Here is a 15,463-nt window from a genome sequence, read left to right as displayed (position 1 = left end):
GAACTCAGTCAGGCTATTGTAAATAATATTATTTATGTAGAGCAAAAATGTATGTGCAAATTATGAGACATCTGGTACTAAAAAGAAATAAAACACACTATTCAGAAGTCCCTACTTTGAACATAAATCTCTGTCCTTGCATTCATTTCCAGCTTGTTCTTTTTACTGCAAAAACAGCTCCTGGACCTGCTTAAGGATAAGATCTTACCCTATGGGCTCCTACACTTTAGTCACTAGCATTTTACGCTGTTTGCGCTACATGTGATTGTGTACATGGTTGGGTTAAAAAATAAGAGAAAAGAAAGATGGTTGCATGTCGCCTGAGCAACAGAAAGAGGCTGGTTTACAAAAAAATTAGACACTTCACTCAATAAACTGTGTACATTTTCACTTCAATTGTCCAATCAGGTGCATATGTGATAAGTAAACAGAGGTTTGCTTTTCACATGATTGGATAGTAGGAGTGAATATTCACACAACCGTGGGCATTCATTAATGAACTACCCACATTTTTTTGGTGCTACGACATTTAAAATGGCCTGTGACAGATTTAATAATCTCTACTGCCATTTACAGTTACTTTATGGACACATGTGGCAGACTCGTGTAGTTCCTAAAAAGGACCACTTTGTAAAAGTGACGCTGCTAAGAACTACCTCAATTTTCTGCAAATAATAATCTGCACCAAAATTCTAAAATAATTACCTTCAGTTTGTAGATAATGAAACTGGAGGTAAGACCTACTCTAACTTGACATACAGAGGCAGACAGAGTGCCTGTCCATGTATGCAGTGTAGCAGACACAAGATATTTGCTGCCGCAAGATCTTCCTGCACATGACTTATCTATAGAGACGAGTGAAGTCCGAAGTACAAGGGTGGGTTTTGCTGCCAATTATGGAGATACAGACAGATGACTCTCAAATGGTCACTTCATATGTTACAATCAGACTATGCAGTTTTAGATTTACCAAAATGATGTACTTTTTAGACCCACCTCAGCTATCCAATCAATTTGTATCCAACAAGGCAAATACTTGCACTTCATACAGTAGTCAATGATGGATCTAAAGCATGTGTGTCAATCACAAGGCCCGCTGGCCAAATCCGGCCATCAAGGGCCATTTCATGTGGCCCTCGCACCTCTCCTGCAGCTGCAGGAGAGCTCCAGTCCTCCTCCAGACCCTTACTTTCTGCTTTAAACATGGCATCCAGCTTCTTCCCAGCAGCAGCATACAGCACACTGTGATGTAAGGGAGAGTGGGGGACTTAACTTCTGATGGTGGGATGGCTCTTGACATGTAATGTGAGGGGAGAGGATGCGCTGGACATCTAATCTTACAGATACAACAGGCCCTTTTGAGGGCAATCATAATGCTGATGCGGCCCACAATGAAATTGAGTTTGACACCCCTGATCTAAAGGATATTGTACAATCAGACTGTAATATGCTTGGTGAACTTAAGGCCAACCTAACATTAGTATAACCAAAAGAACAATGCATGGTAGCCTACTATTAGGCCGGGTTTACACTGGTACGCTATACGCTTCGACTTTGGGAGCCCATGTTGCATGACGTGTGTAAATGAATGATTCCCTATGAGAGCCGTTTTAAAGGGGTGTTCCAGGCTTTTTTTTTTATGTTTATTAAAGCTTTCGGCATCACGGCTGGGCACCCACTGCGCATGCGCGAACGGCGCAGGGCTCCCTGATTGGACAGGCGATCGCCTGGAACCTGTCACGTGTCCCAGGTGATCGCCTACAGGGAGGGGCCACTAAAAGGCGATATGACGTATCACCTTAGTGGTCCCTGGGCGGAAGGAGGAAGTGGGACAGGAAGTCCCACTCCTCCTGAAGCCCCCACTCCCCCCCCCCCCCAAGAAAATTACATGCCAAATGTGGCATGCAAGGGGACGAGGAGTGGATTAAGCGGAAGTTCCACTTTTGGGTGGAACTCCGCTTAAACTGCTCCGGCACAAGTTTATCCCACTTTGAAAAAGGTTCCTCCACTACTTTGATCCTACTTCAGCCAATTGAATATCATTGAAGTCGGATCAAAATTCGGATTCTTGTCATAATTATCTGACTTGTGACATCTGACATGGTGATTATGGCAGCAAAAAAATGAATTTATGTCACACTGGGATTGTTTTGATTGGTCAAAAGGAAAATTCAGACCATCTCAAAGTCGGAGCAAAATCGTATCCTGTTAATTTAAGTTGGATAGAAGTGGGACCAAAGTAGGGCCCATGTAGGCCTGATGTAGCAGGGCAAAGTAAGATGAGAGTCGTACAACAGTCGTGTTGTACCAGTGTGAACCTGGCCTCACACACGATTACAATTACTGTACATTGCATGAAACCAGTTTAGTTTTATTTATAAATAGTACAACTGATTAACTGAGCACTTACAAAATATGATTTCCTTTTAATACTAAACTTCAGACAGACATTCAGCATGTTTAGGACTGTGAAATGTTCAGTCTAAAGGCACCTTTCACACTGTGGCGGGAGCCGCGGTGGCGGTATAGCGCAGCTAAAAATAGCAGCGCCATCATTGCCGTGGGATTCGGCCGCTGGCGGCCGATAAAGGGTTAATACCGCCCCGCAATGTGCCTCTACAGAGGCGCATTGCGGGGAGTATTACCGCGGTTTCCCATTGTTTTAAATGGGAAGGAGCAGTATACATACCGCTCCTCTCACCGCCCCAAAGATGCTGCTTGCAGGAGATTTTTTTTATTTCCTGCCAGCGCATCGCCTCAGTGTGAAAGCCCTCCGGCTTTCACATTGGGGTTGCTGGGCAGGAGTTTTGCAGGCGGTATAGCAGCGCTATTTTTAGTCCTGTACCGCCTGAAAAACTCCTCAGTGTGACAGGGGTCCAACAGTAACCTTAGGTTATGTCTTCAAACTAATAAGGTTAAGTGAAAAAGTCTGTATAAGAAATGCAGCTTGGCAGAATCCTATGAATATAATTATGGGCAGAGAAATTCTGTGATCCTTATCTGTGTAAAGTTCTGAAAAGGGACTTTTCTGTTAAAAAAAAAAAATTTGAATTATATATATATATATTACACACACACACACACACACACACACACACACACACACAGAGAAAGACAAGATTTTCATGGGGCTGTGAAACTATTTTTTCACAAAGTTGTCACACTATTCTGGACTTAAAAAAAAAAAAAAAAGAAGATACAACTGATAAGCACACAATATACACTTAAATGGGAATTAACAAAAAACAGGGAATCTAATACATTTTGTATGCCTCATACATATCTTACGGGTCTTCAATTAAAACATACTGGCAAAAAAAAAAAACACCACACCACATATTTTACATGGTATTTGGAATGTACTCCATGGTGATCCAGTGTTGCTATCATGGAGTGACTGTTGGCCACCATTTTCTGTTATATGGAGTAATGAACCACATGAGAATCACCCATTGGTGTTCATTGCTCAGGCAATCAGCGCACCACATGACAATTGCGGTTTGGTGGCTGGATGCAGACCGGCCCTTGCTAGCGAATCCTTCTTGCGTTTCCATTTGGGCTCGGAATTCCTCTAGGGTGCTTCCTGAATCTTGCAGCATTTTAGCTCACACTGTTGGGTCCTCTTGCAATCTAGATTTCTTTCCAGTATCTACATACATTTACCAGTATTCACTTCGGAGTCCTGCCCACCTGCAGAGACCAAGCAGATCTGCGTTCTGATTGACCAAGCTCCCTTTTTAAGCTGCTTGTTCTAACGTATTAGCTCATAGGTGTGACTCCCTGCTATGTTTCAGATTGACCTTAGATACTGACCTCACTGGTACTTTTTTTGCAATGAACTTATGTTTCCCGACTACATTTGCTCCGATTTTAACACTTGGCTCCGATTACCCCTAGTATTGAACTTTGGCTGCTTTTCATGAACATATTTTTGTCTCAACCCTAGGTACTGGACTGGGAAAAAAAAAAAAAAATTCCAACCAATCTGGAAAGGAGGCACAATGTCATTGAATCTGACCAGACTTACTGTTCAGAAGCATGCCAGATCATACTCCTGAAAGTAAAGTTGATTTTTACACACCGTTTTAGCCTCTGTGCACAGTACTGTTAGATAGTATAGCAAAAGGAAAAGCATAGGTCACTTTACATAAGCTAGCACTTGAACTCGTGATGACAAAAATAACAACAGGACACCACCAGCTGTCCCTAGGACAAGAAACCGGAGAACCAAAGGCAGCGAAGGGGAATTTGTATAGTGTTGTCTATTATTACTAAATTTTCACAAATCTGCAAGCAATATATTATAGTAAAGCTATAGTGAGTACACTGGACGACATCTGTTGCATTCAATACAGACATTTGGTGAAGATTTTCACAAAATATCACATGCATTGTATAACAGAGCCAAATTTTAGTTGTTCATATACTGTGATAATCACCGCCAAAGTCTACACGGTAATTATTTGTTGATAGGATTATGGATGACCTGAAGGGTTAAGTCTGGTACACACTAGTAGGTAGATTCAGAAAGAGTTAGGCCAGCTTATCTACAGATAAGCCGACCTAACTCTGAATCTACGCCGCCCTATGTTTAAGTGTATTCTCTAACAGAGATACACTTAAACATATCTAAGATTGCAATGTTTTGGCTGACCGCTAGGTGGCGCTTCCATTGCGGCCGGCGTAGATGTAAATGAGCTTGTACGCCGATTCCCGAACGTACGCGAGCCCGCCACAGTCGATTAACGTTGTTTCCGTAAGGCCTTAGGCGGCCTAAAGTTAGAGCTATGCTCTAGTGGCCTAGCCAATGTGAAGTATGGCCGCCGCTCCCGCCGCGAGGTTCAAATTTTTTACGTAGTTTGCGCAAGTTGTCCGCGAGACGGGAGTTACGTCGTTTACGTCCACGTCAAAATCAATAGGCCAGTACGGCGTCCTTAGCCGCAATGTGCACTGGGAAATGTAGGCGCCCGGCGCATTTCGCAATAGCAAATAACGTGAGGTCAAGCCTCATTTCCATACAACACGCCCCCCTCCAACCAATTTGAATTAGGCGCCCTTACACCCGCTCGTTTGATTAGCAGCTAAGTAGATTGAGAATCACTACTAGCCTAGTTAATTTACGGCGGTGTAGCCTAAACAGGCTAGGCTAGGCCGCCCTAAAGTTAGTCCAATCTCTTTGAATCTACCTATAGAAGTTTTTTTTCCATTCAACCCACCGAGTTAAACAAAAAAAAGCTCTGGTCAGAGCCGCTGTACTAACTATGCAAAGTTAGTATAGGGATCTCCCCCGCCAAGTTTTTGTGTTCTGACCGTGAGACGGCCCCCCTGCCAGAACACTGTGATCAGCGCTCTCTGCCATTGGCTGAGAGCGCTGATTGGGAGTCGGTCAGCTGCTGGGTTTTCAATTGAAGTCCGATCGTGTGTATTCGTCATCTCTGGATGCATCTTTGTAAAGTGTCTCAATGTTAAAAAATAAATAAATAAAATCACACAGTGGAAGGAAAACAAAAATGTGCTTTTAGCTCATAACTACACAAGCTGCTAATTCATGGTGACAGGTCAAATTAAATGAAATCACACAGCAATGAAATGTGAAATTCAAGGGCCTACTTTAATTAATCTGTTGATATGCATCAGTTAAAGTAATCATCTTCATGTGCAATGTATTTACATACAGCATGGTTATGTGAAAAGGAATGGGAAAAAGGGAAGTTATTTGGGAATAGAATCATACAGCGACAATCTCCCCGGGGAGGTGATGCTATGTGAAGATCTGTCCCAGCAGTAATGGATGTCAGTGGCGTAGCAATGATAGATGCAATTTATCTCCTGACAGCTGGCTAACGAGACTCTCCCCGATCTGTCCTTTTCCTGCCCCATCCCACTCATCCCTCTTCATCATCCCTGTGCCCACATCCCTGCTCCCTTGTATACACTCCAACATATTTTGATACTAATAAAGTGACAAGCAGCAGCCATCATCTGAGACAGAACCTGCGTGACACATGCATACTCCCTCCTGCAGATAATAGATATGTATATCTGACAGTGATGCAGGTAATACATATACAAGATGTATAAGCGATGTGTCTCAGTAAATGTTTGTTAAATCCCAACAAAAGGCCAAATACACAGGTGAAATGTTTTACTTCCCAAACTATAAAAAAAGTCAGTCATGTGGTTGGGTCAGTCCTGCCAGACAGCACAACCAGGTCTTGGTACACACCAAAGATCTTTCCAGCACCGTGTTGATCAATTTTGAAGAGCTCATTTACATTAGCCTTGTGAAGAGTGATCAGTGGGGCGGGATTGCTTTTCAGAGTGCATTTGACAAGCAGTGAAGAGGCGTTATGTCACCTTCACTGCCTGTTTAAACCCCTAAAAGACCACACCAGCCACGGGAATTGCACAAGATTGCAGGGGTAGTGTTGGGGCACTCTCATGGGTCATGTTTGCCAGGCAGTACTGCCCATTGAAGCCAACAAGGGGGATTACTTTGCACCCTGTTTTCAGCTGGGGGGGGGGGTTGCACACAAACACAACCTCTTGTTTTTCATGTCTTCTGTGATAATGCGAACTTGGCACCCCACAGTCCACTTGAAAAGACACAGGGCAGCCATGTTGTTTGGAATTCATAAGTCAGCCATGACATCTTTTAGAGTAGGAAATAAAGCTGCTGTGACCTCAGGTGCGATACGGGAACTGCCACTGAATCGCAGGGTTTCCCGCATTGCACCAGTGTGAACCGGGACTAAAGCTGTAAATAACTAATTTGAATGCTTTAGCAGGGGATCTAAAATGGTACACTGCAGTAGGTCAGGCGTTGCTTATCCTAATGTCTGTAAACATCTACCGAGGCTATCGGCACTTTCTACTGAAGGGATTGGGGTTAGCCCATTGAAAAGTGATAAAAACATTCAGTTCTGTCACGCTCTAGGCCTCGGGTAATCAGGAGTACATGGCATGCAATAAAATGTATTACCCAGGGCTATTTGATATTGTAAAAGCCATTTAGGCCTACAGATAGTTATCTTACCTGACCTGAAAGAGACCCCTTCTCCAATTAAAGGTTTCAAAATATGCACATAATTCATTTAATCAGACACAACCAAGCTGCAGTACTATTGATTATTTATGTGAAAGTGGAAAATACTAAATGGATCAAGATCACACATGACTATGAGATTGTATGTATGTATGTATGTATGTATGTATGTATATATAGATAGATAGATATACACACACACACACACACACACACACACACACACACACACACACACACACACACACACACACACACACACACACACATACATACATACATACATACATATACACACACACACACACACACACACACATATACAGTAGGCGAACTAGACACCCTCCCACCTCCTGGATGACCTGCATATCTGAGGGATATCATGGTTAGTATCTCTGGAATGGCAATTGCATCCTGCACAATAATATGAAGGTTACCAGATCATGGGTTATAATCAAAATATTAATACACTTCGAAAACTGCATCTGAAAAAGGAGAAACTAACAATAAAGACTGAGACTCCTCAGACCTTCTCATTGGTCAGATCATTTCTGTCAACACCCTCCTCAGAGATCAGAAACGGGAGACTGTATCAGTATTCTCTTTTACCATCAAACAAGGAACACCAGCCAAAATCTATGAGAGCCATAGATCCATCTAATGCTCATTGACTGGACTTTGCTGGACTCAGAACCAGGACTCTGTTAAGTACTTTCACTTTCAAACCCGTTTTTCTGTGGCATTATGGTCTCTTTTTTTTATTTTTTGTAATACTTTTTTTTCTGTAAATATTTTATGTACACAGTTTAACCATTTCTATTAATAATTCGTATTTTGAAAAATGTTAATAATGTCTCTAATGCACTAGTGCGGAACTTAAAGAATGCCTGTCTCTTTTAAAGCAGGCTACTTGTATGGTAAATCTCTGGATATTCCGTTCTGTTGGGAAAGTGGCTATTAAAAAAAATGTCTAAGTCATAATTGTTATTAAGTTATGGTTAAATGTGTAACCATGGTGCCCGCTTTTTTCCCCCCTTCTGGCTGCCCATGCGAAGGAGGTCTAAATGTGCTGGACATGGATAAAAAATAATGCTAGGTCTCTAATACAGTACATTTATCTACTGTGTTTCTGCACATTCCATTTTTTTTTATATAAAACTATTTATAAAGGATATGACATTCATATAATTTTTACATGCACTGTAGGACATTTAAATCATGAATAAAATGGTGGCCAAGCACATTTTTATGCACAATTACATCTATTTTTATAGAGTTCCCAATGAACAGGTTCACACCTCCATTCTATTTTCATGGTCCATCTGTGTGGTCACTGTGCCTGATAATTAGTATAATGGGCACTATGAATGGAATTGCATTATACAGCTTCACGGTAGGACTGCTCATTTATAAGACATGGAGTTAGCAGTGCATCTTGTGATATCTGCCTGTGTTCTATACATCAATGTAAATTAATCCGAAACCGGTACAGTACATCTGTGCTATGAACATTACACACAATGATTATTAATTAACTTCTTTCTTTTTAAAAGGTATACGATACGGCAGAACAAAGAATAGCAGGTACTTTACAGGCTGATAATCACAGAAGAATGCAGTTTTCAACAATGTGATTTCCTAGGAAGAAAATTATGGCATAGATTTCTTACTCGGAGCTTAAATAACACCACTAAGATCCAGAGTAAATTACTTTCTTTTAGACGGCAAACTGCTTACAGTATTTTAATTGCAAAATTCCTCTCCACCCAATAGTGCTAAAGCAAAGATTCAAACATTTTCGATTTTCCTGTAAATAATGTTTCACATACTGCCAACACAACTTTTCCAGTTTTGAAAGATAGTTGTGCCAAGATAAATATTCAGGTTTCCATCTGCCCCTTCTGAAAATGCTAGCTTCCTGGCGGAGTTTATCTTTAAAGCGGAGTTCCTCCCAAAAATTGAACTTTCACTTTTCGGAACCCTCCATCCCTCCGGTGTCACATTTGGCACCTTTCAGGGGGAGGGGGTGCAGATACCTGTATAATACAGGTATTTGCACCCACTCCCACGGGAGTCACTCCACTTCCTGTCCCCCCCTGCTGCCTTCTGGAAAACACACTGGTCCCAGGAGACAGCGGGGCCCACTGGGAACGTGCCGCACTACTCGCGCATGCGCAGCAAGGAACCAGACAGTGAAGCCACAAGGCTTTACTTCCCGATTTCCTCACCAAGAATGGCAGCAGGAGCAACTGAGAGATAAGCTTGTCTTCTACTGCCGACATCGCTTGCACCCTGGACAGGCAAGTGTCCATTTATTAAAAGTCAGCAGCTGCAGTATTTGTTGCGGGACCTCCGCTTTAAGGCTGGATTGTTATAAAATTTAAAATTATCCAGCGCTAAACCTGTATAGAAGTGCACAGACACTTTGAAAAACAACCTACTAGCATTTCTGACCAAAGCCATCTTGAATAAGGGCAAATGATTTATGTAGCATTTACTTCCTGGAATCCATCAACCCTTAGCTCAAGCACGAATGCAGGAGAGTGTGCTTAGCTGAGAAAAGCTTTCCTCCTCTCCTCCTGAAGATTCCTGGGTTACTTATAAAGTAAACCAGTTGGTTTTTTAAATATTTTTTTATATATTCAAATAAGGGACAGGTGACACAATACATCTCTTCCACTGACCATATACATAATTCAATTCTCCTTGTTTTTCCATTGAACTTACATATTCATATGGTCAGAAATATAGAGAAAAAAAAAAAAAAAAGTAAAAACCAGTTGTTAACCCTCCTGAAGACTTCTGGGATGTATAATTTGCCTAGGCAAGACACCAGGAAGTAACCAAACGAAAAAGAAAAAAAGTTTAAAAACAAGTAAATATGATACACTTTCCAATATATTTACTAATGATAGCAGCATAAAAATAATCAATGTTAAAGGGTAAGTTCACCTTTACAAAAAAGAAAATCTGTAAGGATAACACCTGGACCCTCTCCACAACCCCCCCCCCCCCCACCCCCACTGACCTTGATTGCCTCAATATCTCGTTGTGACACATATAGCCATTTTACCAGTCCGCGGGCTCAATCTCCTAAAAACGTACCTCGTAAAGGTGGTCGGCGCCATCACATAGATGGCGCTGACCAATCAGAACCTGCGTAGCCCATCCTGTCAGCGGGGGAGAAGAGGAAAGAAAGCCACAGGAATTTCAAATCGACTGCATCCAGATAATTGCTGTTAAGTGATTACATGCGAGTGAATAGATGCAGAGCCGTCAGTCTCCCATTGCTTTCAGTGGGAGCTTCCTGCCCACAGCTAATTTCAGGCAACCTCCATTGGGTCTCCCGCACCAAATCACAAATGGCCCCATTCACAAGTGTGATTGGGAACTTAATCATGTACATCATAACACTATAAACTTGTTCAGTTAAAGCGGGGGTTCACCCTTAGAGGGCACTTTTCCCCCTTAGATTCCTGCTCGTTATTACTAGGGGAATCGGCTATTTATTTTAAAATATGTGCAGTACTTACCCGTTTACGAGACGCATCCTCTCCGTCGCTTCCGGGTATGGGCTTCGGGAATTGGGCGTTCCTTCTTGATTGACAGGCTTCCGAGAGGCTTCCGACGGTCGCATCCATCGCGTCACGATTTTCCGAAAGAAGCCGAACGTCGGTGCGCAGGCGCAGTATAGAGCCGCACCGACGTTCGGCTTCTTTCGGCCACGAGTGACGCGATGGATGCGACCGTCGGAAGCCTCTCGGAAGAATGTCAATCAAGAAGGAACGCCCGCTCCCGAAGACCATACCCGGAAGCGACGGAAGAAGATGCAGCTCGAAAACGGGTAAGTACTGCACCTATTTTAATACAAATAGCCGATTCCCCTAGACCGAACGAGCAGGAATCTAGGGGAAGAAAAAAAATAATTTTTAGAAATGGGTGAACTCCCGCTTTAACCATCACTTAAGAAAAAAAAAAAAAATATTAGCAATTATTCTGTGTCTAGCAATGATCTACAGGCAGTAATCTTAATTAATTAGAACACGTAGAAATACCATTAACTCAAATACCAATAAAAGTACATACATACATATACATATACATATATATATATATATATATATATATATATATATATATATATATATATATATATATATATATATATATATATATATACACACACACACACATACATACATATACACACACACACATACTGTACATATATACACACACACACACACACACACACACATATATATATATATATACACACACAAGATGCCAGCACGTTCACGGCGCAGGACTTTCGAGGGGTAAGGTAAGTAAACAGGGGGGGGGGGCTGGGGAGGCCGGTATAGTCGGAAGTTTTTTCACCTTAATGCATAGAATGCATTAAAAGGTGAAAAAAAAAAAAAAAAAAAAAAACACAACACACATCGCCAGCACGTCCAGGATCAGCAGCGTTTGGCATTAAAAACACTTGACATGTGTAAAAGCATCTAAACACACATTAACAATTTGTGCTTGAGTGTTAATTCATTTCAATGGCCAGATTAAATTATTATTCCGGCCAATGAATTAACGCGCAAGAGCTTGACGTGCCTAAATGTGTCTAGTCGCGTTTACACGTGTTAGCCATTTTTTCAGCTAAAACACTGCTGCCAGGAGGAGAAATGTCTAGGAGAGATGGGCAGACGCCCTGTGTGCATGAGGCCTTGTATTGTATGCTGTAATCTGCTTTTGAGTCACCTGCTGGATTCTTGTATCTTTAAAACCACTTCTGCTGGTTCTGTACCCATCCACCTAGGAAGTTTGTTTGTTGCATAAATAAAATAAAATTCTCCAACAGGGAGTGTAGGAACCCCATCTAAAATGTACTAGCAGAAATGTAGACCAGGAACGTCATGCTCTACAATATTCATAACAAGAGCCCTCAAGAAAAAAAAAAAAAAAAAAAAAAAAAAACTGTAAGCTAATGTCATTTTCCAGCATCTACTAAAAATACAAACATCAGTTTTGGGTTGCATGACCTTAACAGTGGATTAGCATGAAAGCACCGTTGACATTATGAGGGATGAGTCCTTTACCAAAACCCTATAGCTGCTATTGTTCTTACATACATGGGCAGTTCTCAGCCATGCAGATTACTGAATACGATGTTAATTATATAGACAGTCAAACCGCTTTTTCAAGACATCTCCAAAAAAAAAAAAACAACACTTTAGAAAGAATTGCAGAACATAATAATTTGAAAATGCCACATGGATCTGCACTAAATACCCAACAGCTCATTCTTTAAAAAGAAGCTCAATTCTATGTTGAGAACAATATAAAATGTGTATTTATAGCGGGTAAGGTTTACAAAGACGTCAGTGTAATACAGAACCGTCATTGAATTTCTATTACAGAAGTATGAAACTCTCTCTGCAACATCTTCATGAAATCATGTGCCAAAGTATTTACTGTAGCCTTCTCCTGAGACTCTAAAAGTCTTGTCCTGTCTGTCTAGATAAGTTTCATCAAAGCAGAGCAAGCAACAGGCCATTCACTACATGTCATCTCACAAACACAACTGACTTCCCAAGCATTCAGAAATGCTAAGACTGACAAAGGATCAAACAAGAAACCGCAATAACCTCAGGCAACCCATGCCTAAACTATGCGGTGGAACTACAAAACACAGCATGCCCCTGCTATGCTTCATAGTTCCACATCAGCTAGAGAGCCAGTATACCGTATATTGATTTCACCAAAACCTTTAGCCATTTTTCACAAGATAGCAACAATAATCCTCTATAACATTTTAATTGTTTTACAGAAAAAAAAAATCCTGTTGAATTTGACACTCAAAGTTGAATTCCAGGAACGGTCTGTATTGCTTACCTCCATTGGTCCTGCTTGACACAATATAAGTATTCATATCCCATACCTGAAGGGCCGCTGGGGAAGCTGGACACCACTGTATTAGTTGGCACTACTATAGTAGTCCTCATCTTCTGTATTCTGCTCAGTTCTATGCAAGCAGCTAGACTTGTGCAATTCGCTTAGTCACAAAGCGAAACTCAGACAAAATTTCCGTTATTCGGAGCTTTGAATGTATACGAATCACAATAGTAACGTATTTCAACTAATCCACAATAAATGATAATGAAACAACAAATTAATTTGCGTCATTCAGATGACATAATGCAATAGTTTGGGTCTTTAAAGGATAAGTTCACCTTATCCTTTTAAAGAAAATCTGTAAGGTGAACTTACACTGGACCCCCTCCCTATCCCCCTGGTTCAACTGTACCTGAATCTGGCGATCACCAGCTAGGAGACATGGTGTCGCTGCTTCACCGGTCCGGAGATTTGAAATCCACCCCGGCTTATTCTCCCAAACATATCTTGTACAGGTATGTATTAGGAGGCATTCCAATTCTAAACAAAGCCGTGGGGATTTTGAATCCCCAGACCAGCGAAGCTGCGATTCGAAGTCTCCTAGCGGGTGATAGCCGGCCTCAGGTACAGCAGGACAGGAGGGGTGGGGGGGGGGGGTGGGAGGGGTTCCAGTGTAAGTTTACACTACAGATTTTCTGTAAAGGTGAACTTACACTTTAATGCTTGAAGCATTCAAAATAACGTAGTGACATAACGAATGACCCAAATTGATTCGGATCCATTTCAGTTTTATGCTGCTGTGACATTTTTCATTATTTAAAAACAAAAATGATATATATAAAAAAAAAGCACTACATATGAAAATGGAACATATTGCAATAAATACAGTAAGGTATTAAAAGTGAAAGAAGATGGTGATTCCTACTTATTGTGTTTGTGTTGGATGGAGGTGGATCCCTCAGAATCTCCAAAGCATAATATAACTAATGATTCCTTATGTTATGATTCTGAGATTCTGATGGAGCCACCTCCATCCAACCTAAACAGAGTGCATAAGTAATCTCCCAAAATAATGAATTAACACATTAAAACGTATATATCCAGCCTTTCGAAATAACTTCTGAAATACAAATCAATTTGCAACAATGAATATACAAAGCAAAACCAAATATACAAAACAAATCATTCTAACATAACTAATATGATGAAATTATCAACTGAAGAAGAGAATCTGAAACTAAACAGATTATCAGTCATGCACATCTCTACTAGCAGCTGCCCCACTACACTTTGACCACAGGGTCGCTTGCTTGGCACCACTGCCATTCATAGAGCGCTCTTTTTGTTTTCAGTGAATACAAGGCAATCTTTGAATGGACAAGATGGAGGGGAGGGGCAGTGACATCATAATCTCCACATCATCCAATCAGAGAACACCCTGTATTCATTGAATGTCATTCTATGAATGGTGGTAGTGCCAACCCGAGAGACCCCTGGTCTGTGTGCAGTGTGAAGCTACTCGCAAAGAACCCAAACAGGACCCAGGAGATTGTGGCTATCACTGTAGGAGTGCCAATTACACTGGACATTGGTCCAGCTTTACACAATGGAAGCACACATGTCTCATACTTTATGGCCGCTGGAGGAGCTGAATATCACTGTGGTTGTATAGTAGTACCAAGCTGGACTAATGTAAGTATACAATACAGTAAACTCCTGACATTCAGCTTTAACAAATACTAAACCACAACAAAGATAATGAGGATTGTCAACATATTACAAAAATGGATGCAGGAAAAGAGATGTTGTCAGCACACAATCCACTTGATCCTATGCAATATATAGAGGAAGGGTTCAAACATAATATTTCTTTTACCTGCATTGACAATGGCATCTATCTCCAGTTTAGTGATGTCCCCCCTGATAAGAGAGATTTTCTCTATCAGGTCTTTGTTCTTTGGGAACTTGACTTCTTCAGAAGGTTTGGCTTTTACCTCTGTAATTTGGAGAAAACACATGTAGAATATTTTAAGTTTTAGGATGAATTTCAGCAAACCTTTAATCTCAATTATCAAAAACAAATACCATGTTTTTTTAATTTATTTTTTATTATATATCAAACGTATAAATTAAGCGGTTTGAACTCTGCTGGGGACCTAAAAGGCAAGACTTTTTTAGTCTAGGAGAGAGTGGAGAGGGATTAGAACACCTGTCAGCTTTCATCAGGCGCTTTGGCGTAAAAAAAAGCGCATGTAGAGCGCCTGAAAGAAGCCTCATCTGCAATCCCAATGTGAAAGTCTGAGTGCTTTCAGAGCCCTTTCACACTGCCAGCACCTGAAAAACGCTGGTAAAGCTCTACTAAGACCCCTTCACACTGGGGCGTTTTTTAGGTGCTTTGGCGTTTAAAAAAAATAATAATAAAAAAACAGTGCCTGAATGGGAAGGGGCGCTTTAAGAGCGGTGTATTCAGGGCCTCAGTGTGAAAGTATTGGGATTGTAGATGAGGCTTCTTTCAGGCGCTTTTTTTTT

General features: G+C 41.2%; 1 protein-coding gene across 3 annotated transcripts in view; it reads right to left on the bottom strand.

Annotated features, from left to right (window-relative positions):
- MACROD1 (mono-ADP ribosylhydrolase 1) overlaps positions 1–15,463 on the bottom strand; it is a 1,095,428-nt gene that overhangs the window by 1,047,886 nt on the left and 32,079 nt on the right. For all 3 annotated transcript variants that reach the window (XM_040329046.1, XM_040329048.1, XM_040329047.1), the window contains exon 3: positions 14,811–14,930. In XM_040329046.1, the coding sequence (XP_040184980.1) occupies positions 14,811–14,930 (120 nt within the window). The remainder of the gene's footprint in view (positions 1–14,810; positions 14,931–15,463) is intronic.

This window comes from Rana temporaria, chromosome 11 (assembly GCF_905171775.1).
Source record: "Rana temporaria chromosome 11, aRanTem1.1, whole genome shotgun sequence".
In the NCBI taxonomy this organism is placed as follows: domain Eukaryota; kingdom Metazoa; phylum Chordata; class Amphibia; order Anura; family Ranidae; genus Rana; species Rana temporaria.
The sequence above is the reverse complement of the archived record's forward strand: the minus strand, read 5'-3'. Positions and strand labels throughout refer to the sequence as shown.